Source organism: Carcharhinus amblyrhynchos, chromosome 22 (assembly GCF_965287045.1).
Source record: "Carcharhinus amblyrhynchos chromosome 22, sCarAmb.v2.hapA, whole genome shotgun sequence".
NCBI lineage: Eukaryota > Metazoa > Chordata > Chondrichthyes > Carcharhiniformes > Carcharhinidae > Carcharhinus > Carcharhinus amblyrhynchos.
Window position 1 is genome coordinate 18,988,806 of NC_137345.1, and position 25,308 is coordinate 19,014,113.

The window sequence follows — 25,308 nt, forward strand, 5'->3', positions numbered from 1 at the left end:
CGGTTTGATGATCATTCTCAGAACTGAAGAAAGATGGAAACACAATAGGTTTTAAACCAGCAGAAGGGGAAAGAGGGCAGGGAAACAAATGCAAATGTCTGTAGTGCGTTTTGTTTTTATATTGCAGGATGGCCAACACCATTGCCACGAACTAATGTTGTTCCTAAACATTTTTGGAACATGAACACACACTGCAAGGCATCCGTAACCTTGTTGCAACCTTCCCTTACAGGTACTATCTGACTTCTGACCTCCAGGTGAGGTGACCCCATTATAAGCATGTACAGTATTGTGCACTGGAATCCACTACCACAATCATCCTATTATCATGACATGGATAAATAGGTTTGAACAGGAGCAACTGCAGAATTAGAATGATAAGCTTGATTGAGCACAGGTAAAGTTCATTTACTAGTCACGAGTAGGTTTACATTAACACTGCAATGAAGTTATTGTGAAAGTCTCCTGGTTGCCACACTCCGGCCCCTGTTCGGGTACACTGAGGGAGAATTTAGCATGGCCAACGCACCTAACCAGCACATCTTTTGGACTGCGGGAGGAAACCAGAGCACTCGGGGAAAGCCATGCAGACACAGGAAGAATGTACAGACTCCACACTGATAGCGAACCAAATTGGGAAATGAACCCAGGTTCCTGGCACTGTGAGGCAGCAGTGCTAACCACTGTATCATCCCAGGTGTCACTGTTTAAAAATGAAGGGCAAGATTTCTCCAGAAATTGACGCAGGCCCTTGACGTGAGGGAAAAGCGGTGGTGAAACTGACAGCAATGGCAGCTTTCTTCGCCATTTGGTCTGGGGCTTCAAAAACAAATCTTTCAGGATTGGGTCTCATGATACATCATTGGCAGGGCAGCCAGTAATTCACCTGCCCTGCCAGCAACTTGGGCAACTGAGGATTGGGAGCCATTTTAAAGCCTGCCCCAGCTCAACGGGAGAGCAGTTCACGCTAGAACCCTCTGGCACTGGCTGGGCATTGCCCCCTGATCTGGACAGGACCTTCCTCCCACTAAGTGAAGCACTCACCTGAGCACCTTTGGCAGGGCTGTTAACCAGGTGCAAGCCTTGGGAGACCAGTGCCAACCACTGTGCCACCCCAATGTGCCAATATTATGCAGTTCCAATTTTAACAATACAGCAATGAACAAATAAACAGAACAATTGTAATTACAAACTAATTTCAATAATAAAAACAAAAAGTGCTCCATTTTCTTGAGCGTAGAGTGTGATGGACTTTTCTCATGGTCTGATTTAATTCAGATCCCAAAAGTGCTTCTTTGCATTATTATGATATGAGTAAATGTGACTAATTAGCCAAATCCTACTCTTAAACTAATTTCAATGCCTACAAGTAGGATGAATAGTTTGCTTTAGGGTAGATTACTGATAATTCTGAAATCCACTGCCCCCACCATAAATTTTTTATGGATGTAAAATCACAAGCTGGGCACACATAATTTTGTAAGATAGACTCCCCGTGAACTTCTGTCCACAGGGTATGTTAGGTCTTGGAATTAGCTGTGACATTCCAGTGTGCACTGAAGTAGCTAGGATATTATTTACTATCGAGAGTGTAGCAGGCACAGACTGAGGGGAAATTTTAACTCCCAATGCCAAGGTGGCTGGGGGCAGGTGAAAAGGCAAAAGTTATAAAATTCTCAAAACAAGCAGACCCCAAAGCTCCCCTCAGTGCCCACTGCCCATAACAATGAAGACTGGCAAGGGGATGGGCAATAAGGCCATTTATGAGACTTGAGTAACGCACTTTGGCCTAGATGTGTGATGTGCCTGAAAACAGGCAGCAGAGGCTGGCCTCAATGTCCAACATGCCCCACTGTGCAGGTTAAGTGGATTGGCCATGCTGAATTGACCCTTCATGTCAGGGGGACTAGCTAGGGTAAGTGCATGGAGTTATGGGAATGGGGCCTGGGTGGAATTGGGGTCAGTGCAGAATCGATGGGCTGAGTGGCCTCTTTCTGCACTGTAGGATTCTATGATTCTCTGTCAGGCTTAGCTGACATCCATTTGCTGCCTAATTCCTCTTCTGGCAGCCAGTCAGCTCACTGACCTAGCTGGCAATCAGGAAAGAAACCTCATTGGAATCATTACTTTCTGCATTGCGTGGAGGAAAATCGTGCTTCTGGGTCTGTTGTCTGAAAATCCCACCTCTCCCCAACACCAGTTTACAGCCATCATTCTCTTGCTTGTTGCTGAGTAAGTATTAGAGCATAAATATTCATGTATGAAATTCTGCAGCTCGAAGATCTTCTATGATTTATATCTTTTTAAAGTCAGTCGGTTGTGCATTGAATACTTACCCTGGGTTACAAGTATATTTAATTTTTTCATCAATTGTCAGGAGAAAAGATCCATTTTCAAGCAGGTCTGGATTACCACATTTTGATGCTACGAGAGAAAAATGGGAAAAGCGTGAATACTAAAGTCTCCGATTTGAGCTTGTAGTGTAGTTAGAGAAATATCATTATACTGCACAATTAGAAGTATGACAATTATCACAGCATACTGTCCCTTTAATATGTGGATTTAGATTTTTTCACTTGCCTATCTGAAGGAGTAACAATATTAGGAAATGGAATACTGCTGAACTTCAGGAATCTAATCTCATTTTAAGAACTCACAAGCTGGGAACAGCTCAATTCAGATTCAATACTGGTGACATGCTGAGAGAGAGAGAGAAGGCAAGGATTGAGAAGCTGGTGTACAACTTGTAAGGGAGATAAAGTTGTACTTGTATGTTTGTACCCAAGACCTACGAGGTGTCAGCGAATTCTTGAATGTAACAGTCCTTTATCATTTGTGCTGGCCTTGATACGTGATATGCCTAAAATCAGGCAGCGGGGGCAGAGCCTACATTCTTCGATTTGATTTGATTTATTATTGTCACATGTATTGGTATACATTGAAAAGTGTTGTTTCTTGTGTGCTATACAGACAAAACATACCGTTCATAGAGACAGAAACAAGAGAGTGCAGAATGTAGTGTTACAGTCATAGCTAGGGTGTAGAGAAAGGTCAACTTAATGCAAGGCAAGTCCATTCAAAAGTCTGACAGCAGCAGGGAAGAAGCTGTTCTTGAGTCGATTGGTCCATGACCTCAGACTTTTATATCTTTTTCCCGAGGGAAAAATGTCCAGGGTGCGAGGCTGGCTGCTTGGCTCATCCACCAGGAAGTGTAGACAGAATCAACGGATGGGAAACTGGATTGTGTGATGGATTGGTCTACATTCACAACCTTTCGTAGTTCCTTGTGGTCTTGGGCAGAACAGGAGCCATACCAAACTGTGATACAACCAGAAAGTATGCTTTCTATGGTGTACCTGGAAAGGTTGGTGAGAGTCGTAGCTGACACGCCAAATTTCCTTAGTCTTCTGAGAAAGTAGAGGTGTTGGAGGGTTTTCATAATTATAGTGTCGGCATGGAGGGACCAGGAAAGGTTGTTAGTGAACTGGAGACCTAAAAATGTGAAGCTCTTGACCCTTTCTACTTTGTCCCAGTTGATATAGACAGGGGCATGTTCTCCTTTATGCTTTCTGAAGCCAATGACAATCTCCTTCATTTTGTTGGCGTTGAGGGAGAGATTATTGTTGCCGCACCAGTTCCCCAGATTCTCTATCTATTCACCAACACCTATTTGAGGAGAGGCAATGGCCCAAGTGGTATTATCACTCAACTGCTAATCCAGAAACCCAGCTAATGTTCTGGGGACCCAGGTTCAAATCCTGCCATGGCAGATGGTGGAATTTGATTTCAATAAAAAAAACTGGAATTAAAATTCTACTGATGATCAATTGCCAGGAAAAATCCATCAAGTTCATTAATGTACTTTAGGGATGGCAACACTTTGGAATTTCATTTGTTGTGCCAGTCACCTCAGCTGTATTTAAGGTAGGAGTTTTTGCAAGCACACAACTAGTGAGCTTACGCATGACCAGTGGGGGACAGACCTCACCTGGAGTGAGGCCATAGCCAGAGTGAGGGGTAAAGCTACTGGAAATTTGGTGCAGAGGGGAAAGAGGTGCTTTCTGCTTTGTTTTCTGCTTTCTGACTTTTAAATCCTAGGTTATTGAGCATATGTAAGACAGAAATAGATAGGTTCTAGATTGGTAAGGGGATCAAAGGTTACCGGGAAAAGGTGGGAGAATGGGTTTGAAAAACTTATCAGCCATGATTGAATGGTGGAACAGACTTGATGAGCTGAGTGGCCTAATTCTGCACCTATATCTTCTGGTCTTACGGTCTGAATCTGCCGTCCTTACCTGGTCTGGCCTACATGTGACTTCAGAGCCACAGCAATGTGGCTGACTCTCAACTAGAGATAGGCAATAAATACTGGCCAGCCAGCGATGCTCATGTCTCACGAATGAATTGAAAAAAAAATGGATGGAGCAATCTCACAAAATTTGTGTTGGGTCATTATTAGTGACGGGGTGCAGTCAGCGTTATTTGTTACACAGCTGGGTGAGGATGGTGAATCAGTTCTCACTGTGTTCCTGAACTCATTAAAAATTGTACCTTATAGTTTATATTGACTCTCCTCATTTCTCCTACCAATATGTATTACTTCACACTTCTCTGTATTAAACATCCTCTGTAAAAAGTCTGACAACACCAGGTTTAAGTCCAACCGATTTATTTGATAGTAAACTCACTAGCTTTCGGGTTAGTCCCTTCATCAGGTGAATGGAGATTTCTGACCTCAGACAGAGCATATAAAGCACAGACAGTTTACAGATTACTGATTAGAATGCGAATCTTTACACCTAACCTGCTGTTCAAGTCTTAAAGTGGCCGACAATGTGAGGGGAAGGAGCACTGATCACAGGTTAAAGAGATGTGTATTGTCTCCAGACAGTACAGTAAGTGAGATTTTGCAAACCCAGGCAAGTCACGGGGGTTACAGATAGTGCGACATGAACCCAAGATCCTTGTTGAGACTGTCCTCATGTGTGCGGAACTTGGCTATCAGTCTCTGTTCAGCGACTCTGCGCTGTCGTGTGTCGTGAAGGCCGCCTTGGAGAATGCTTACCCGAAGGTCAGAGGCTGAATGCTCGTGACCACTGAAGTGTTCGCCAACAGGAAGGGAACAGTCTTGCCTGGTGATTGTCGAGCCATGTTCATTCATCCGTTGTCGTAACGTCTGCATGGTCTCCCCAATGTACCATGCTTCGGGACATCCTTTCTTGCAACGTATCAGGTAGACAACGTTGGCCGAGTTGCAACAGTATTTACCGTGTACCTGGTGGATGGTATTCTCATGTGTGATGATGTCATCCGTGTCGATGATCCGGCATGTCTTGCACTTAAACATCCTCTGCCATGGGTCTGCTAATTTCATCAGTCTTTCTATGCCCTCTCACATTTTCTCTTCTCTTCCTTGTATATTACTTTTCCAAGTTTCTTGCCATCTGCCCTCATGCATCCAAGTTTAGGATACTGATATATATATCAAAAAGAGCAGGGATCCTAATACTAATCACTGAGGAACACCACTGTATACTCCCTTTCAGTCTAACAAGCAGTCCTTCATCGATACTCTCTGCTTTCTGTTTCTTAGCCAACATTATATTCACATTTGTATTGTCACTTTAAACATGGACTAGTGAGCCTGTGCGTGCCAATAGGAGAGAAGCTGCAGTCTGAGTGAGATTTCAGCCAGAGTGAGGGATCAGGAATTTGGAGCTGAGTGGGTAATTGTTTTTCTTTCTTTTCTGTCTTTAAAATTCAGGAGTCTAGTTTAAAGGTCAATAAGCAACTGATCCAGTTAGCTAAGTGGCAACACTTTGGAATTTTATTTGTTGTGCGAGTCATCTCAGCTGTATTTAAGGCAGGAGTTTTCGCAAGCACACAACTAGTGAGCTTACACATGACCCAGAGCCTGATTAGGGCCTCAATAGATGTGAACACTTAGGAAGTTTAAACTGATGTGTGAGTCATCCCAGCTCACCACAGCTGTATATAAGGCAGTGGTTTTTAGCAAGCGCACGACTAGTGAGCCTGCGCACATCAGTGGGAGAGACACTGCAGCCACAGTGAGATTTCAGCCAGAGTGAGGGTATTGGGAATTTGAAGCTGAGGGGAAGGAGGTGCTCATTTTTGGAAGGAGCGGAGAAGTGACCTATGAGTTAATGGTGGGGAACACTGAAAAGGCAGAGATGCTAAATCAATACTTTGCCCCCGTTTTCATGGTGGAGGACACAAGTACCATTCCTATAGGAACAGGCAAGTTAGAGGTAATAGAAAGGGTAGAACTTAGAACAATCAACATCAATAGAGAAACGATACTTAGCAAATTATTGGGATTGAGGGCAGACAAGTCCCCCAGATCTGATGGCCTTCATCTTAGGGTATTGAAGGAAGTGACAATGGAAATAATGGATCTATTGTTATAATACTTCAAACTTCTCTGGACACAGGAAAGCTTCCAGTGGATTGGAAAAATGCAAATGTAACACCCTTATTCAAAAAGGGAGGGAGACAAAATGTGGGAAATTACGGACAAGTTAGTTTAAAATCTGTTGGGAAAGTGTTAGAATCAATTATCAAGGAAGCAATATCAGGGCGTTTGGAAAGTCAAAACATGATCCATCAGAGTCGGCATGGTTTTACGAAGGGCAAATCATGTTTGACTAATTTGCTAGAGTTCTTCAAGGATGTAACAAGTAAAGTGGACAATGGGGATCCTTTCGATGTAGCATATCTAGACATCCAGAAGGCGTTTGATAAGGTGCTGCACCAAAGGTTAATTCACAGCGTTAGATTATATGGGATTAGGGGTAATTTATTATCTTGGATAGGTGACTGGCTGATCAACAGAAGACAGAGAGTTGGGATAAATGTTTTTTTTTTCTGGATGGCAAGATGTGACTAGAGGGGTGCCACAAGGTTTGGTCATTGGGCTCTAGCTAAACAGAAGAGCAGCATCTGTGGCACCAACCCCAAATCTAAGGAGGATTTAGAAGATTATAGCCAGAGCCTTTGCACTTTGTACTCATACTGCCCTCAGTAACTGAGGATGTATTCCATCAGGGGAATGGGTGATTTTTTTTTTACTTTCGAGGATTGCCTCCTCTATCTTCCGCAAGCTATGCCTGACAACCAGGGCACCCTTGTAGATTTTCCTGCACCTGCAATTCCCCAAAATCTTCCATACTAGATGCCAGAAAATAAAATGCACAGCCCCAGTGAAAGGTACATTTCCAATTATATCGGTGACGTGCCAAGCAACACCACATGTAGCACTGGAAGCCAGTCTATTTCATTTTACTGAGTTCCACAGATCTGGGGTTTCAAATGGGGTCCACAGAAACACATTCAAAGCAATTCACAACCTTACTGCATCGATGATTTCTTCCTGAGAAAGGGAGGCTCATTTTCATTAACAAGTTACAAAGTGGAAATAAGGCGGCAATAGTTTGGATAATAATATCTATTCTGGAAAGAGAACCCGGCTGTGAATTATTTGATTTAAACTGCAGCTGCACAAAATCGAAACAAAGCAATGACGCTTGGATGCATTCGTAAAACTGAATTTCTTCTCAATTTGTTTTTCAAACAATTTCTACTCATTTATTAATAATCTCAGTTCATATAAAAATATTTTAACCTTAAGGATATCAAATTCTTTGCTTTTGTGTAATCATAGAAACCCACAGTGCAGAAGGAGGCCATTCAACCCATCAAATCTGCACCGACCACAATCCCACCCAGGTCCCATCCTCATAAACCCATTCATTTACTCTAGCTAGCCTTCCTGACACTAAGGGACAATTTAGCATGGTCAATCCACCTAACCCGCACATCTTTGGACTGTGGGAGAAAACTGGAGCACCTGGAGGAAACCCATGCAGACACAGGTAGAATGTGCAAACCCCACACAGACAATGACTCAAGCTGGGATTCGAACACAGGACCCTGGCGCTGTGAGTTAGTGGAGTAACCACTGTGACACCATGCTGCCCCAATTAAAGGCAATTAAAGACAAATTGTTAACAGTTGCAAATTTTGTTGGAGGTAAGGTTGCTTTATTTCCAATAACTCTGCTTGGTTCCCCAAAAAAAAGCTTTAATGTACCTCCAAAACACTCATGGGTAAGTTTGTTTGGAAGCTATACAGAATTATATAATTTTCTATCTCTGTGATATCTTTCACATTCACTGCATTGTATTTGTTAATAAATATTTCTAAGCAAAATTTCAGACAATCTAGGCTCCCTCAGCACTCTGATACAAGAATCATAGAATCCCTACAGTGCAGGAGGACATTTGGTCTATTGAGCCGGCACCAACAACAACCCCACCCATGCCCAATGCCCAAAACCCGACGTATTTAACCTGCTAGTCCCTCTGACACTAAGGGACAATTTTGCATGGCCAATCAAACTAACCCTGACGCCTTTGGACTATGGAAAAACCGGAGCACCCGGAGGAAACACACACAGACATGGGGAGAATGTGCAAACTCCACACAGTCACCTGAGGCCTGTCACCTGAATTGAACAGGGGCCCCTGGCGCTGTGGGGCAGCAATGCTAATAACTGTGCCACCTTACAAGTCGGACATCGAGTATAAATATTGCTGTCTTCGTCTTTAACCATTAACCTGCTTTATAAAATCAGTAATTTCCACAGTCCTTCGTAGACAATGCTTAAATGAAACTAAACATTATCACAAACAAAAATATAGATTTTATCTCTTACCAATTGTGGCCACAATATGCGCAATATAAATGAACGTTATTGTTATTTTGATTTTCTGAGACATTTCTGTACTTTTTTCTCCCTTCCCAACTGGTTTTTAGTGGTGTGTGCCTCTACCTTTGCAAGACTGGATTCTATCAAATAAATCTGCTAGGACATTCGCATTTGGATTCAATCGATTTTGAGGTGAGGGGGAGAGTGGGAGGTTTTTTTATAAACAGAGTTGTGTCCACAAAAATCTAATGGACATTTCTCGTAAATTGCAAAGAAAAACAAATAAAAATACTTTTAAAAAGCAATGGGTGAAATGGTTCAGGGACACAATTTCACAATCTGCATATTCTCTTGTGAAACAATCAAAGTAAAACAGGGTTTCTTCAAAATGCTGGGATAAATTGTATGCCAACCTACTGACTTCCGATATTTCCTTCATTCATTTCAAAAATCATTGAAATTCTTCAAGCCCAAGGGAGAGACATAAAATAATTCTAGTTTTCCAGTCAAAACATTGATAAAAATGAGGCAATATTTTAATTTCAGCAACTTAATTTCCCCACTCATGTTTACTAAGGTAGAAAAAAAAGCTTTGCAAAATCGATCAATTTAGTCAATTATTTGAAGGACTATCTAGCTTAATCCGAAGTCTACATAATCATTTACAGCAACTAAAATGTCCAATTTGTACGACTTAAGCTTATCTAACACAGTTTAATCACAGTAACTGTACAGGGGCAGAGGGACTTGGTAGGTGTATGTACTCTGAAGATGGTAGAATGTGGAGAGAGCAGTTAGCAAAGAAATATTGGGTTTCATATATGGAGGTATTGATTTCAATAGCAAAGACATTGAACCTTTGCAAAGACCTGGTGAATCTGGTCACACACTTTAGGAAGGATGTGAGGGTTCTTTAGCAGAATGGCTCCATTGATGAAGGATTTAACCTTCAAAGTTAGGTTCGGAAAACTGGGATTGTTCGACTTGTAGCAAAAGGAAATTGAGGGGCGATGTAATAGAGGTGCTTTTTTTTACTCTTTAATGGCAAGGCGAGCATTTGTTGCCCATTCCTAATTGTCCTTGAAAAGGTGGTGATAAATTGCCTTCTTGAACCACTGCAGTCCATCCGGTGCAGGTACACCTGCAGTGCTGTGAGGAAGGGAGATCCAGGATTTTGTCCCAGTGACGATGAAGGATGTACTTACAAGTCTGGATGGTGAGGAACCTGCAGATGGTGGTGTTCCCATGCACGTGCTGTCCTTGTCCTTCCTGGTGGTAGAGGTCACGGGTTTTGGAAGGTGCTGATGAAAAAGCATCACTGAGCCTCTTCAGTGTAGCACAACCTGGTGCCGTAGTTTGTCGGTGGTGGAGAAAATGAATGTTTAAGGTGATGGAGTGCTGATCAAGTGGGTTGCTTTATTCTGATTATGTAGAATTTCTTGAAGAATTCTCAGCTTCTGACTTGCACTTATGGCTACAGTATATGGCTAGTCCTGTTTGTTAACAATGGGAGATTCAGCAATCCATTGTCAAGAGATTAATTCTTACTTGTCGGAGATTGTCATTGCCTGGTACTTTTGTGCTGTGAATGTTACTTGCCAGTAATAAGCCCAAGACTGAATGTTGCCCCGCTCTTTCTGTATATGTTCATGGACTACTTCAGTATCTGAGGAGTCACAAATGGTATTGAACATTGTGCAACTGTCTGCAAACATTCCCAATTCTGACCTTATGATGGAGGGAAGGTCAGTGATGAAACAGCTGAAGATGATTGGGCTGAGGACACTACCCTGAGGAACTCCTGCAGTGATGTCCTGGGGCAGAGATGATTAACCTCCAACAACCAAAATCAACTCACATTGTGTTAGGCAAGACTCCAACTGTGGAGAGATTTTTTCCCCTAATCTCACTGGCTTCAGTTTCACTAAAGCTTCCTGATGCTACATTCGATCACTGCTGTCTTGATGTCACTTTTACCTCTGGAGCTCAGTATGATACTCTTGTACAAAATTATTACAGGTTTAGATAAGATGGACAAAGAGAAGTTGCTCCCATTAGCTAACAGGTTTAATATTTTGGATAAGAGAAGCAGGGGGGATGTGAGGAAGAACATTCTTATGCAGTGAGTAGTGATAACCTAGAACATGCTGCCTAAGAGGATGGTGGAAGTGAAGGTGATGAATGACTTCAAAAGGAAACAACATGGGCACTTGAGGGAATAAATGCACACAGCAACACGGATAAAGCAGGAGAATGAGATTAGCTGGACTGCTCTACAGAGAGTTGGCATGGGCTTGATGGGCCAAGTATCTATGCTGGAGAATGCAGATGTAACAAATGGTTAGGAAGACAAATGGAATTTTGCTTATTGCAAGGAAAATCAAATATAAAAGTAGGGATGTTGCTACACAGCTGCATGGCGTCTTAGTGAGACAACATCAAGAGTACTGTGGACATTTAAGTCTCTTTCTTAAGACTATATGTGCATTAGCACCAGCTCAAAGAAGGTTTACTCAACTGATTGCTGGGATGAAGAGATTATTTTGAGACAAGATTGGGCCAGTATCCAAGGATTCCCCCTTGTGGGGGAATCTGGAACTAGGGAGCAGTTTCAGAATTAGAGGTTTCTCATTTAAGACCAAGATGAGGAAAAATGCCACACCCCAAGAGGGATGTTAGCTTATGGAATTCTCTTCTCCGGACAGCAGTGTAGAGATGGCCATTGAATGTATTCAAGGCTGATTTTTGATCAACAAGGGAGTCAAGGATTATGGGGGGCAGACAGGAATTGAGACCACAACCAGATTAGCCAAGCCCTTACCAAACAGCAGAGCAAGCTTGAGGGACTGAATGGCCTACCCAATAAGACAAAACAGTTTGGGCCAATATCCTAATTCCCGGTTTTTACTGTTGTACTTTGTTTTGGGTATTCCTATTCCTAATTCTTGTGTTCCTGTGCACTGACTCAATGACTGACAACTGTTTCAGGCTGTAAGCAAGCTAGGCTTGAGCTGATCTGAATGGCATCATCAGGTTCAAGCGATGGAGGAGATTCAAGAGTGTACAGTGACGTCACACATTGGGGGCAGTTTCTGGCCTCCCCTTGGCAGGAGGCAACACACCAGCAGTGGAATCTTCTGATCCCATTGCTGTCAATTGGATTCCCCATTAATTGTATCTCAAGCCGGTAGAGGCACACCCTTGGAGGAACCAGAAGATCCCATTGGTGTGAACAGCCAGAAAATTCCTGCTTTATATCTCATTTATCATCCAACAGCAATTAGCTTCATTTTTCAAACTGTGGCCTCCAATGCCACATAATTGTCACTTTGTCGCACAGTTGATAGAAAATGTTGTTTGCCAATCGAAAATGATGGTGGAGAATGAATAGATAGTAGCTCACATTGTCAGACAAATATAACTATCTTTTGTAATGCTTGTTCACAGTTTTAGATTTCAGGCTTGTATTTGAGAACGTTCATTCAGAACTGTAATTATTTAGAGGTGAGTTTGAAGTTTTTTTTAAGTTTACTTATTAGTGTCACAAGTAGGCTCACATTAACATTGCAATGAAGTTATTGTAATAATCCCCTTGGTGCCACACTCTGGCATCTATTTGGGTACACCGAGGGAGAATTTAGCACAGCCAATACATCTAACCAGCACGATTTTCGGGCTGTGTGGGGGAACCCGGAGCGCCCGGAGGAAACCCACGCAGATATGGGGAAAACGTGCAGACTCCACACAGACAGTGGCCCAAGCTGGGAACTGAACCTGGCTCCCTGGTGCTGTAAGACGGTAGTGCTAGGCACTTTGTCACTGTGCTGTCCTGAGACAGACTTTTATGCAGAAGGGTTTTAGAAGCATGAAAGATCCTATAGCTGTTCCACAGTATTCTCCAACAGATCCTATGGGAAATTCTCTAGACCACCCTTTTAACACTTAGGGCTGAATCTGTGAGTTGGGAATGAGTAACATGCACTGTAGATTTTCTAAGTCACAAAGCTGCCTTGCAGGATGGGGAGAGTGGAACTTATTTCTTACTCTTTATAGGTGTCGCTGGCAATGCCAGCACTTGTTACACATTTCAAGTTGCCCTTGAGCTGAGCGGCTTGCTAGGTCATATAATAGAGCAGTTAAGAGTCAACCACATTGCTGTGGAGTCACATGTAGGCCAGACCAGGTAAGAATGGTATTTTTCCTTCTCTAAAGGATGTTAGTTAAACAGATGGGCTTTTGCACCAATTGATGAGACTAGCTTTATATTTCAGATTTAGTGAATGGAAATAATGCATGATATTCCCAAGTGTGTTCCCTCTAATTGATGTGAAAGTAGGTGGGGCTTTTAAAGTGTGAGCCTGATATAAACAGGCCATGGAAGCTTTTACTGTGACTACAGATTAATTCCATCTCAGCTTTTCCAAGAAATCACAAGAGAGTCAGGGGCCTTGAGCACAGACCACTGCTTCCTCAAGGTTGTTGGATGCAGAACGTGTTGCTGTGTTGGAGACTGAGAGGGAGATAAGGGAAGCCAGCTCCCTGGGTGCTGGGAGGAGGAGGCCACCTGCACAGATGATACAGGCCTGACTGGATGTGGCAGTGACTGCAGCTGGAGCCTAACACCTGGACCCAGAGCTGGCAACAGTTCAGTGATCTCACACGCTTTGGCAATGTGAGTGACACCACCATGTGCCCAGGACAGGTTCCTGGGTATTCACCCTCCAACAGGCACACCAGTTCTTGGAACTCCTACGCCAACATTAGTGGGTGTACCTACACCACATGGATTGCAGTGGTTAAAGGACAACTCACCACCCGCTTCTCAAATGCTGGCATAGCCAGCAATATCCATATCCCATCAATAAACAGTCCAAGGGCTGATATTGCACCTGAATGTAAGAGTTTGTGTCCAGGGCATTTACAGAGCCCTCAGTGAGCACAATGCCATCTGGCAGTGCTGAATCCATTGATGGTGATATTCTCATATCTAACCTTTCGTCTCACATCCTACTTCCTCTCCCCATCCCATAATTTCTGACTTACAAGATGCCCCTGATGTAAGTATATATCCCCCCCATCAACTTGTGCATTTTCCCCTTCAGACACTGAGGAATTGAAACTTGCTCACGTGGTGGATGGAGACCATGAGAAGATTGATGATTGCACGCTGTCATTCAATTTCACACTTACAGCCGCCAGCTCAGACACTCACACGGTGTTATACCAGAGGGTGAATTAGACGCACAAGGATGATGCAGCTGTAGACATCAGAGTGGAGGACTGTGAACTATTAAGAGGAAATTATCACTGAGAAAGGGAGGAGGCATTAGCAGTTGTACAGCCTTAAAAGTAGATAAATCTGTAGACCTGGGTGAGATGTATCCCGGTTTGTTCAGGGAGACAAGGGAAATATATCAGGGGCACTGATAGTAATTTTCAAATCCTCTCTGATCACAAGTGAGGCTGTCACGATGTGGAGATGCCAGCGTTGGACTGGGGTAAACACAGTAAGAAGTCTCACAGCACCAGGTTAAAGTCCAACCAATTTATTTGATAGTAAACTCACAAGCTCTCAGGGTTTGCCCAGACCTGACAAAGGGGCAAACCCCAAAAGCTTGCGAGTTTACTATCAAATAAATTGGTTGGACTTTTACCTGGTGTTGTGAGACTTCTTCCTGTACTCACAAGTGAGGTGCCAGAGGACTGGAAGACAGCTAACGTTGTTCTATTATTAAAAAGAGAGCTAGGGATAGATCACAAAATTACATGCCATTCAGTTTAGCCTTAGTGGTGGGGAAGTTATTAGTAAGAATTCTGAGGGAAAGAATATATCTGCACTTGGTTATATGCAGATTAAACAGGGATAGTCAGTGTGGATTTGTTAAGGGCAGGCCATGTTTGACATTGAATCATTGAGGGTACTGCATCTGATGTCCACTATAAGGGCCTTAGCAAAGCTTTTTTGATAAGCTCCCTCATGATAGACTGGTCAAGAAAGTAAGGGCCATGGGATCCAAGGCAAAGTGACACATTGGATCCAAAATAGGCTGAGAGGCAGGAAGCAAAGGATGATGCTAGAGGGATGTTTCTTTGCTATTTGTGATGTACATTAATGATTTGGATTTAAATGTAGGGGCTATGATCAAGAAGCTTTCAGTTGACACAAAAATTAATTGGGTGGTAAATAGTGAGGAGGATAGCTGTGGACTGCAGGAGGGTATCAGTGGACTGGTCAGGAGGGCAGAGTAGTGGCAAACAGAATTCAACCTGGAAAAGTGAGAGGTAATGCACTTAGGGAGGGCTGACAAAGCCGGGGATTACACAATGAATGGTAGGACCACAGAAAGTGCTGAAAATCAGAGGTACTTTGACTTGCATATCCACAGATCCCTGAAGGTGGCAGTCCAGCTAGGTAAGATGGTTAGGAAGGCATATAAAATACTTGCCTTTGTTAGTTGAGGCACAGAATACAAGAGCAGGGAGGTCATGCTGGAATTGTATAAAATGCTGGTTGGACCACAACTGGAGTACTGCATGCAGTTCTGGTCACCACATTGTGAAAGATGCGTTGCACTGTAAAGGCTGCGGGGGAGATCTACCATGATACTGCCTAGGCTGGAAGTTCTGAGCTATGAGAAAAGATTGGATAGTCGAGGGCTGTTTTCCTTGAAGCAGTGAAAGTTGAGAGGTGACCTGATAAAGTAACGTAAGGAACATAGAAAGGATGGATAAGAGGGCACTTTTTCCATTTATAGGCACAGTAAACAGGGGGCATAGATTTAAGGTGAGAGGTAGAAGGCTAAGAGTCAAGTTGAGGAGAAACGTTTTCGGTGATAGGTTGGTGGGAGTCTGGAACTCATTATCTGAAGAGGTGGTTGGGTCAGAAGCTCTTGCAACATTTCAGAAGTATTTAGATATTCGCTTGCATTGCCATAACCTCTAGGGCTATAGTTCTAGTGCTGGAAAATGGAATTAGTGTAGTCAGATTTTTGTTAACCAGCGTGCACAGTAAGACATCTCACAAAACCAGGTTAAAGTCCAACAGAATTTAACTGTTGGACTTTAGTCTGGTGTTGTGAGACTTCTTACGTGCTCACCCCAGTCCAATGCTTGATCAGTGTGGACACAATAGGCTGAGTGGTCTCCTTCTGTCCTGTAAACATCTACGAATCAAAAAATCTGACACTATCAAAATACACAAAGGAGTAGCAACTTGGCAGAGCTTGAAGCACATCCTTTCCACTGAAAGGTCAAGTTTTACAATGGAAATTCAGATTGCTGTTTTTTGCAAGCTCAGATTATTGTCAGCGTGGATGTGGATACCTGTGTTCAAAGCGGTGAGCAGGGTGTCACTGAACACCCCAAGAGAGTGGTATTGACTACAGGAAGAAGTATTCCCTCCCCCCTCAGGAAGGTGGCACTGGTGCTCCCATCACTATCTCCCCATCAGTATCTTTGCTTTGACTTGGCAGCCAGCCAGCTGCCACCCAGACTGAGATGGTGCAGTCTGAAGCCAGGTCCTCTGTGCCCTCAGCTGCTAGCAGTCATCCTCCAAAGAGAAACTGCAGCCTCACATACTGCAGGTCAGAGGTCCTCTGCCAGCCTTGCTGCAACTCTGTGGCAGCACTGCTTGGGAGCTTGAGAACAGACAAAGGCAGATGGAAGAGAGGCAATGAATATTGTACAATGGTGAACATTTAAGCCTGTGCCCATTATGCCACAATTTCATTTTTGAATTTGGATTGGCATGTGTAATTTGGGTTGACTTTTATTTCAGCACTGTGGCCAAGAAGATGTGATACTATTATGGCCAAACCCAGGGCAAGGTCTCTAATTTGTTAACTTGTGGAAGGGATGCCACAGAATGATATGGCCCAGATGAAGAAGGATGAACCAGCTCCATTTCTTCATTCAACCCCTTTGGTTGGTTGCAACAAGATTTTTTTAAAATTCCCTTCTGTTGTGGATACCTTTTCCCAGGACTTTTTGGTATGTTTTAAAATGAGCCAATTTTAACCCAACTTCCTCAAGTTAAAGAAAGAGTGAGTGTATTAGCTACTAAATGATGGAAAAAAAATTATAAAGCACATATACATTCGCACAGATTTTGAGTCCAAAAGCAAAAAATCATAGATGTTTCCATGCTTGACTTGGCCGTGAGTCGATGGTTAAATATTGCGGCCATTGTGATGTGTGATTCTTGTAGTGCTGACTTCAGCAGGTAAATAGTCAGTTTTGAGATATCAACGTCCTGCAGTTTGGCTGGGAAGCAGCCCCTTTTCCTCGAGCCATGGCTTTAGTAAGTTGGCTTGTTTCAGTTACCTGGAAAGAAAAGCTTTGCAGCGATCTGTTGCTGTTGTGTTTCCTCTGAACAAGTTTTTTTAAAGCTGGCTTTAACTCCTAGTCTTCTTAGGTTCCTGGAAGATGAAAATCTACTGACCGGTCTACAACATTGTTCACAGGCTATTACCAGCTTTCATTATCTGCACAGGACATGGCAGTTTATGGCCTTCACGTACCTGTCTGGAAACACGGTGTGATTCTATTCTCACTCTTTAAAATCACCCACCAGCAACTCAGCCAAAGACTGTATATATATATATATATATCCATCCTTCACCACCCTTAGCACGTATATCCATTTTCATAGCCACAGGTCTTATTTAAAAAGAGAGGTAGGGATATTTCCATACATAATTCAGGATTTTCCTCCATTATGACAATGGTGAGTGATAGGGGAACGAGTGTGGTATTGGTGGCGCATGGTGAATTAGGATTGAGCTGACACTCCACTGAGTTCCTCAATACAACCTGGTAGAAAGGGAATGTCTCAGACTCCTGCTCAGAGGCAGGGCAAAGGATAACCCACTCATGATGACAAGGTTATGCACATGCAGCCCACCATTCCAAAGTTGGAGTCCTGCTCAGCCAACTGCCTTAGGGATCCTCCAGATAATGTAAATTAACTTCAACCTGTATGTATTCATATCTAGAAATTTACAGGAATGCGGCAAGAAGTTGATACTGGACCAAAGTGGGAGGAATAGGGAGGAGGGGGTTAAAAGCTTAGTCATTGCACTTGCTTCCAAACGAAGTCTTAAAGGGGGTGAGAAAGGTTAAGGGAGGACAGTCTAGAACTGAGACTCCACATGGCTGATGACATAGCTATCAATGAGGGAGGGAGAGAGAGGTGAGGGGCTGGAGGACAAAGGGGAAGAGGGCACAGGGAATGCACGAGAGGCTATAGTTGGATAAAACGCAGGGTTCAAAGAGAGTTACAGACATAGGAAGTGTCAATCCACAAGTAAATTTAAACATGACGGTGAGACTTTAAATTTTGATGCAGGAGCTGTGGGTCAGAAAACTCAGGATGGAGAAGTGGGACTTAATACAGAATAAATGATACAATGCGTGATCATGAGGAACTCAGGCACAATCAACCACAACAATTGCTGATCTCTGTGGGTTCTTGTGTCAGAATTTGAATTAAGTGTTGGCTAGGGTATAGGGCAGGATGGTGGCATAAGGGTCGGCACTGCTGCTTCACAGCACCCTGTCTTCAATTCCAGGCTTGGGTCAATGTCTGTGCAGAGTTTGCACGTTCAGCCCGTGTCTGCAGGAGTTTCCTCCGGGTGCTCTGATTTTTTTTTGCCCACAGTCAAAAAGACGTGCTGGTTAGGTGCTAAATTCTCCCTTGGTGTACCCGAACAGGTGCCGGAGTGTGGCAACTAGGTGATTTTCCCAGGAAGTTCACTGCAGTGTTAATGTAAGCCTGCTGGTGACGCTAATAAATAAACTTTAAACTGTATCAGAAGACTGCTCCTGAATAGGAAAAAACATCGTTCTACCAGGCTTTATACTTAAACTATTATACAATATATAAAATACATACATTCTGTCTTAGCAATGATGTTATGTGCCTTCTTTTCTGTAGTAAGCCTGTAATGTAACATATATTTAGAGTGCTAAGCGATTGCAGGTGGTGTGTGTGTACTGAGTGCGGGGGTGTGTGTGGGGGGGGAATGGGATGGGTGGAAGGAGGGGCTCATACTGGGGTTAACCGCTGCTGGTCCTTGAAGGAACACGCTCTGCCCTGGCTTGTTAAAAGAAAACCTTCCTTAAGCTGAATTGCTGTCCTCGATTGGACAGCAGTCCTCTCTGCTTCTGCTTATTTAGCCGCTGCCAGTAAAATGCTGCCAAGCTCCCACCGCCCGTTGGCACAAATTCACATCCTGCCTTCAGTCGTAGTGACGGGACTTCTTCTCTGGTGACAAGTCTCAGAAATACACAAAATATCAACACAACATAAAAAGTGAGGAGATGGCACCACCATGTGGTTAATATTTGCCATGCTGCAAAACATCTTAAACTAATGCAACATATTTAACTCTATACATATTTACCAATTTTGTTTTAAAATAGTTATTCATACTCCCTCCTCTCAATTAATTTCTGCTGCCCCCCCCCCCCCCATTGCCCACCCCCATGTCAGTCACCTGATGATCCAAATGCCCAGCTGTGTGAAAAATGGATGCCTGCAGTTCTGGTTTGCAGTGTCTGTGCGCACACATCCATCGCTATGTGTGCCCATGCGGGCATGTATCCGTGCAGGCATGTCTCTGCGCATGTATGTGTGTGTATGTGTGTGTGTGTGTCTGTGCGCATGTCTCTGTCTGTGTGTATCTGTGTGCATGTCTGTCTGTGTGTTGTGTGTGTGTCTGTGTGCATGAATGTCTCTGTGCCTACGTGTCTGTGTGTATCTATGTGCATGTCTTTGTGCATGCATATGTCTGCGTGCATGCGTGTGTCTGTGTGCATGTCTCTGTCTGTTGTCTGTGTGCATGTGTGTGTGTGTATGTCTCTGTGTGCACATGTATCTGTGTGTGTGGCCGATGGATCTGATGTTGGCCCACCTTTTGCCATTATACCATCCAGGCCAACTCACCTAGTAGTCATCATGGCCAACCCTCAGGAACATGCTGACATGGTTCTGATTGATATAATAAATAAAATGAAGTTCCTCAACTAATCTCTTATTAAAAACTAACACTTCTATTCTACAACCACTTGCAACTGTCAAACTGACAGTTTGACATACTACACTCACTTTTATGTTATGTTATACATCTGGATTTCCAGAAGGCATTTAACAAGGTGCCGCACCAAAGGCTGCTGTTTAGAATAAAGGTGCATGGTGTTACGGGTAATATATTAGCATGATAGAGGATTGGTTAACTAACAGAAAGTGAAGAGTGGGGGCCAATGGGTGTTTTTCTGGTTGGCGATCAGCGATTACTGGTGTGCCTCAGGGATCAGTGTTGGGACCGCAATTACATGGGTGATTTGGGATTGGGGACTAAGTGTAGTATGTCAAAATTCACAGATGACACTGAGTGGCAGAGCAAAGTCTGAAGAGGATGGTGAAAGTCTGCAAAGGGATATAGATAGTGAATGGGCGAGGGTCTGGCAGATGGAGTACAATGTTGGTAACTGTGAGGTCATCCATTTTGGTAGGAATAACAGCAAAATGGACTATTATTTAAGTAATAAAAAATTGCAGCATGCTGAGAGACCGGGATGTCCTTGTGCATGAATCGCAAAAAGTTAGTTTGCAGGTAATTAAGAAGGCAATTTGAATTTTGTCCTTCATTGCTAGAGGGATGGAGTTTAAAAACAGCGATGTTACGTTGTAGTTGTATAAGGTGCTGGTGAAGACACACCTGCAATATTGTGTATACTCTTGGTCTCCTTACTTAAAAAAGGATATACTGGCACTGGCGGGGGTACAGAAGAGGTTCACAAGGTTGATTCTGGAGTTGAGAGTGTTGACTTATGAGGAGAGACTGGGTAGACTGGGGATATACTCATTGGAATTCAGAAGAATGAGGGGAGATCTTATATAAAATTATGAAGGGAATAGATGTTTCTATAAGATGGAAGTAAGGAAGTTGTTTCCACTGGCAGGTGAAACTAGAACTAGGGGGACATGGCCTTAAATTAAGGGGAAACAGATTTAGGACTGAGTTGAGGAGGAACTTCTTCACACACAGCTGTGAATCTGTGGAATTCCCTGCCCAGTGAAGCAGTTGAGGCTACCTCATTGAATTTTTGAACAGTAAAGGAATTATTCTCCTGCTTTTTCCCCATTATTCTGCACATTGCTTGTATTCAAGTGGTCATCTAATGCCTCCTTGAATGCCTTGCCTCCACCATGCTTCCCGACAGTGTATTCCAGACCCAAACCACTCATTGTAATCTGCTGTACCATAGGACTTTTCACACTTGAAATTCACCAAGTGTGAGAAACAGAGAGTATGCGCCAACCTTTGCTTTCAAGTGGAGGAGGCAAAGTGACTGTAGAACAAGCTAGCCCCTGTCCTCTTGGCCTAGAAATGGCGCGTGACCTGAGGAGACCATAAAGGGCAGGAGGAAGAGAAACACATTAAATGTGGACGAGCATACATCATTGGGTAGTAAAAGTATGAACATATCAAGCATGTGTATGAAAAGTGTTTAAGAAAGCAAAAAAAAAATGACCAGTTACCACCATTCAATTAATTGGGAAAATATTTCATGTGAATCATTTAAGTTATTACTTAGCAAAAATAACTATGCTGTACCAGTAAAGGTCAATTTCCATCCAATGCAAGGCTATATCGGAAAATACCTCTTTCAGCTCTTTAAACAGATCAATAGAATAATTCATTACAAGTGGCAATGATTATGGTTGTGTTACAAATAACATAATGGGGAGGTGTGGCTTCAATGGTTGCTATTATCTTTTTTTATTCATTTGTGGGAAATGGGTGTCGCTGGCTGGCCAACATTTATTGCCCATCCCTAGTTGTCCTTGGATGATAGTTGAGATTCAACCACATTGCTGCGGCTCTGGAGTCACATATAGGCCAAAGTGGGTAAGGATGGCAGATTTTCTTTCCTCAAGGACACGAGTGACCATCGACAATGGTCATCAGCAGATGCTTAATTCCAGATTCAAATTCCACCATCTGCCATTGGAGGATTCGAACCCGGGGTCCCCATAACATTAACTGAGTTTCTAGATCAAGTCTAGCGATAATACCACTAGGCCATCGCCTCCCTATCTGAGCAATGGAAAAAAAAATTAAGGTTACACAGTGATGGCTCATCCTCCAAATATTTCATATGCATATTGTAATGTGATCACACAACTCAGTCCTGGGCATGGTTTCTTGCTGAAGATATTGCATTGCTATTGGTGTCCTTCCCTCTGCATTGTAACCGATTTCAAATGGTGCTAGAAATTAACCAAGAATCTGAACACCAGAAGAAATCAGTTACCCTGGGCAAAGGGTCACGAGTTACTGGAAATTAATTGATACAAATTACACTCAACAGTTTCAATGAATTAAAACACTGTACACTGTATTGCAAACTGGTGGTGTTATGTACAGGCGATAGCTTGTATATCACTACATAATAGACAAATCTTCTATCAAAGTAACAAGTTAGTTCCTCCAGCATAAAAACATCGCAAGGCGCTTCACCAGAATAGAACCAACCAAAAAGCATTGCGCCGAAGGGGATATTAATAGCTATGACCAAAAGAGTATTCGTAGAGGCTTGTAAGGAGCATTTTAACAGGACGATCAGTGTTTCATGGAGGGAATTCCGGAGGTTAGGGATCAGAGGACTGACTGCACAACTGCCAAGTGAAGAAGGTGATCTAGATTATAAGGAACAGAAAATTCTTGATGGGTAAGAAGGAAGAGGCAAGCAGTGACTAGATTTAAATGTGAGGATGAAAATTTGAGACATTGACCGGTATAACCCCTCTATCCCCACCTCCTGGTGGTGAGGGTGGCTCGCTATTGGCCACTGGTGTGATGTTCTGGTCCTGCCGATGTCTGCGGTGCCTGGTGTGTCTCCTGTCCCACCACTCGGGGAGGCAGGGTGGGTGGGAGAGGAGCGGGGTAGAGACTGGAAGAACCCACTAGCAGAAAGGGACAGACAATCCTGGACTTTTGGTGCTCCAATGCAAGTCAATGAGCACAGGGGTGTTGAGCAGTGGGACAGGATAACGACATTTTTAGATGAGCTGGAAAATGGGAGGGCAGCTAGGAGAGCACTGAAGTAATCCGGTCTATAAGGTGATGAAGGGTTTGAGCAGCAGAGGGGCTGAGGTAGATATTATGGCAGTGGAATTAGGCGGTCTTTGTAACTGCAAAGTTTTGTGGTTGGAAATTCTGCTTGAAACCAAGCAGGATATGGAAGGTACTTCAAGCTGGGGCAGTAACTGAGAAGGAGGGATGGAATTGACAATGAGGGCGTGAAACCTGTGGCAGGGGACACAGATAATTGCTTATTTCTCCAATGTTTAATTGGAGTAAATTTCTGACATATCCTGGACTTGATGCTGTTGAAGTGTAGAAACAGTAGAAAGACTGACAGCGGGATTTGAAAGGTAAAGTTGAGTGTCTACAGTGAACACGTGCACCCGATTCCATCTGTTTGGATGCTACCTCCAGAAGGAAGCATGTGGATGAGGTGGACAAGGATGTATCCATAGAGGAAGCAGGAAGATAAGCCACTGGAATTGGAAATGTTCCTGCTGTGATTAAATAAGGAGAGTGAGGTATATCTAGGTGAGTTGAACAATGGAGTAAAAGATGCTTGAGGTACGTAGTCTGGTCAACCACATCAATGATGGAGTGAAGAATAAGATTCAATGCAACACAATGGGGGTGTCATTTGGGAATTATTTCAGGGTTGTTTCAGTGTTGAAGCATGGGTGAAAACTTGCTCGAAGAGCTTAAACGTAGAATTGCAGGAAAGATGGACTTGGGAGAGGGGGCATTAGCATGGAGGCCAGGATGGGATGTTATCAGCAGTTTAATGGGAAAAGGAGGTCAAGGGAGCAGGAACGAGGTGATGAGCTCAGACTGGGCATTAAGGGGGATAAGAGAGGAACCAGAGGAAGATGGATAGGGAAGTCGGCGGGGGGGGAGGAAAACCCAAGTGATAGGTTCTCACAGTGAGCAAGGGAGAGGGCAGATGGAGCACAGCCTGTTGACCACAATCTTGTTGATAGAGATGTTCATGAGCTCTTTGCACTTATTGCGGGGGCAGGAGGTGTAAACAGCAGTTTAACAAGATGATTAGTAGTGATGAAAGAAAATCACCCAATCCCATAGCCTCCTAGATGATGTCAGACAATCCACTTTGTTGCTATTCTTTCTCCTAGAACACTGATTTCAAATGGTGCTAGAATCAGCTCTGACACAATCTAAGCCACCATATGAAACCAGCTTCCTGAAGAAAAATGTGTCCACCATCCACGCAGATCCCAGGATAACTTCCAGGTCCTCTTCAAGGTAGCGCAAGCAAATCGTGCTAAGAGACAGTTTGGCAGATTCATGCTGAATTAGAAATATTCCCATGGTCCCAGGCTGTAAAAGTAAGAAAATGAGCAGAAGGCCATTCAGCCCCTCGAGCCTGCCATGACACTCAGTAAGATTAGCACTGACCTTGGGTCTCAACTCTACTTCCTGCCTAACCTATATATCTCTCGTTTCCTCAGAATCTGTACAACATGCTATGTAATTGTCCTGTGCGGGATCCTTGTCATATTTTCTTGTGACAGAAAACTAAAGCAAATTAGACCATCCATTTCAAATATTTGGGGGAGGGGAAATACCCTGGAAATTCAATTTGATGTTTATTTAGTGATATTTCTATTGAATTGATTTTTTATTAATTCAAGTTATGTTAACTAATGATCCTATTTCGCAATATGGCATTCAGTTGCTTGTTTAGTGATACTGTGAAGTATTTTAAAAATGCCGAAGACTGATATTTGAACAGGCTGCCTCCTCAGTTAGGAAACAGAATTCCAGCTCAATGTACTCCAAAAGAGGACGTGGCACAAGGGAAGGATGGAAGAAACCGAAGTGGACTTGTTAAATGTACCCAAGGTATCAGCGCACGTTTGGAGGGGCCCCACTGCATATCTACTGTGTTATGTTAACTTCAGCATCCTCTACATTTTTGTTAGGTACTGAAAGCACTGCAATTCTTGCTGCAACACCTCAACAACCAGAATCTGTTCCAGGAAAATGAGAGGCTAGACAGATGGTTCCCTGTGGATTCTAATTCTCTCCAACCTTGGGTGATAAGACCAGTCACCATGACAACCGATTATAAAAGTACTAAATGGAGCCCATGGGTCTTGTGGTGCAGTGCGCAGTGTCCCTACTTCTGAGTCAGCAGTTCCGGGTTCGAGTCCTACTCCTTGACAGCCTGTGTTCAAGCGTTGAGGATCAAACTACAAATCCTTCTAAATGCACCAACGGCTGGCAGCAAGGGCATCCATTCCTGGCATGGTGGCACACTGCTTAGCACTGCTGCTTCACAGTGTCAGGGACCCGGGTTCAATTCTCAGTTTGGGTCACTGTCTGTGTGGAGTCGGCATGTTCTCCCCGTGCCTGTGTGGGTTTCCTCTGGGTGCTCTGTTTTCCTCGCACAGTCCAACGATGTGCTGGTTAGGTGGAATGGCCATGGTAAATTCTCCCTCAGTGTATCTGAACAGGCACAGGAGGTGG

At 43.4% G+C, this 25,308-nt stretch overlaps 1 protein-coding gene across 1 annotated transcript in view; it reads right to left on the reverse strand.

Moving 5' to 3' along the window:
* LOC145356766 (zona pellucida sperm-binding protein 3 receptor-like) overlaps nt 1-25,308 on the reverse strand; it is a 170,734-nt gene that overhangs the window by 45,043 nt on the left and 100,383 nt on the right. The window contains exon 6 of the mRNA XM_080209634.1: nt 2,337-2,424. Coding sequence (XP_080065760.1) covers nt 2,337-2,424 — 88 coding nt within the window. The remainder of the gene's footprint in view (nt 1-2,336; nt 2,425-25,308) is intronic.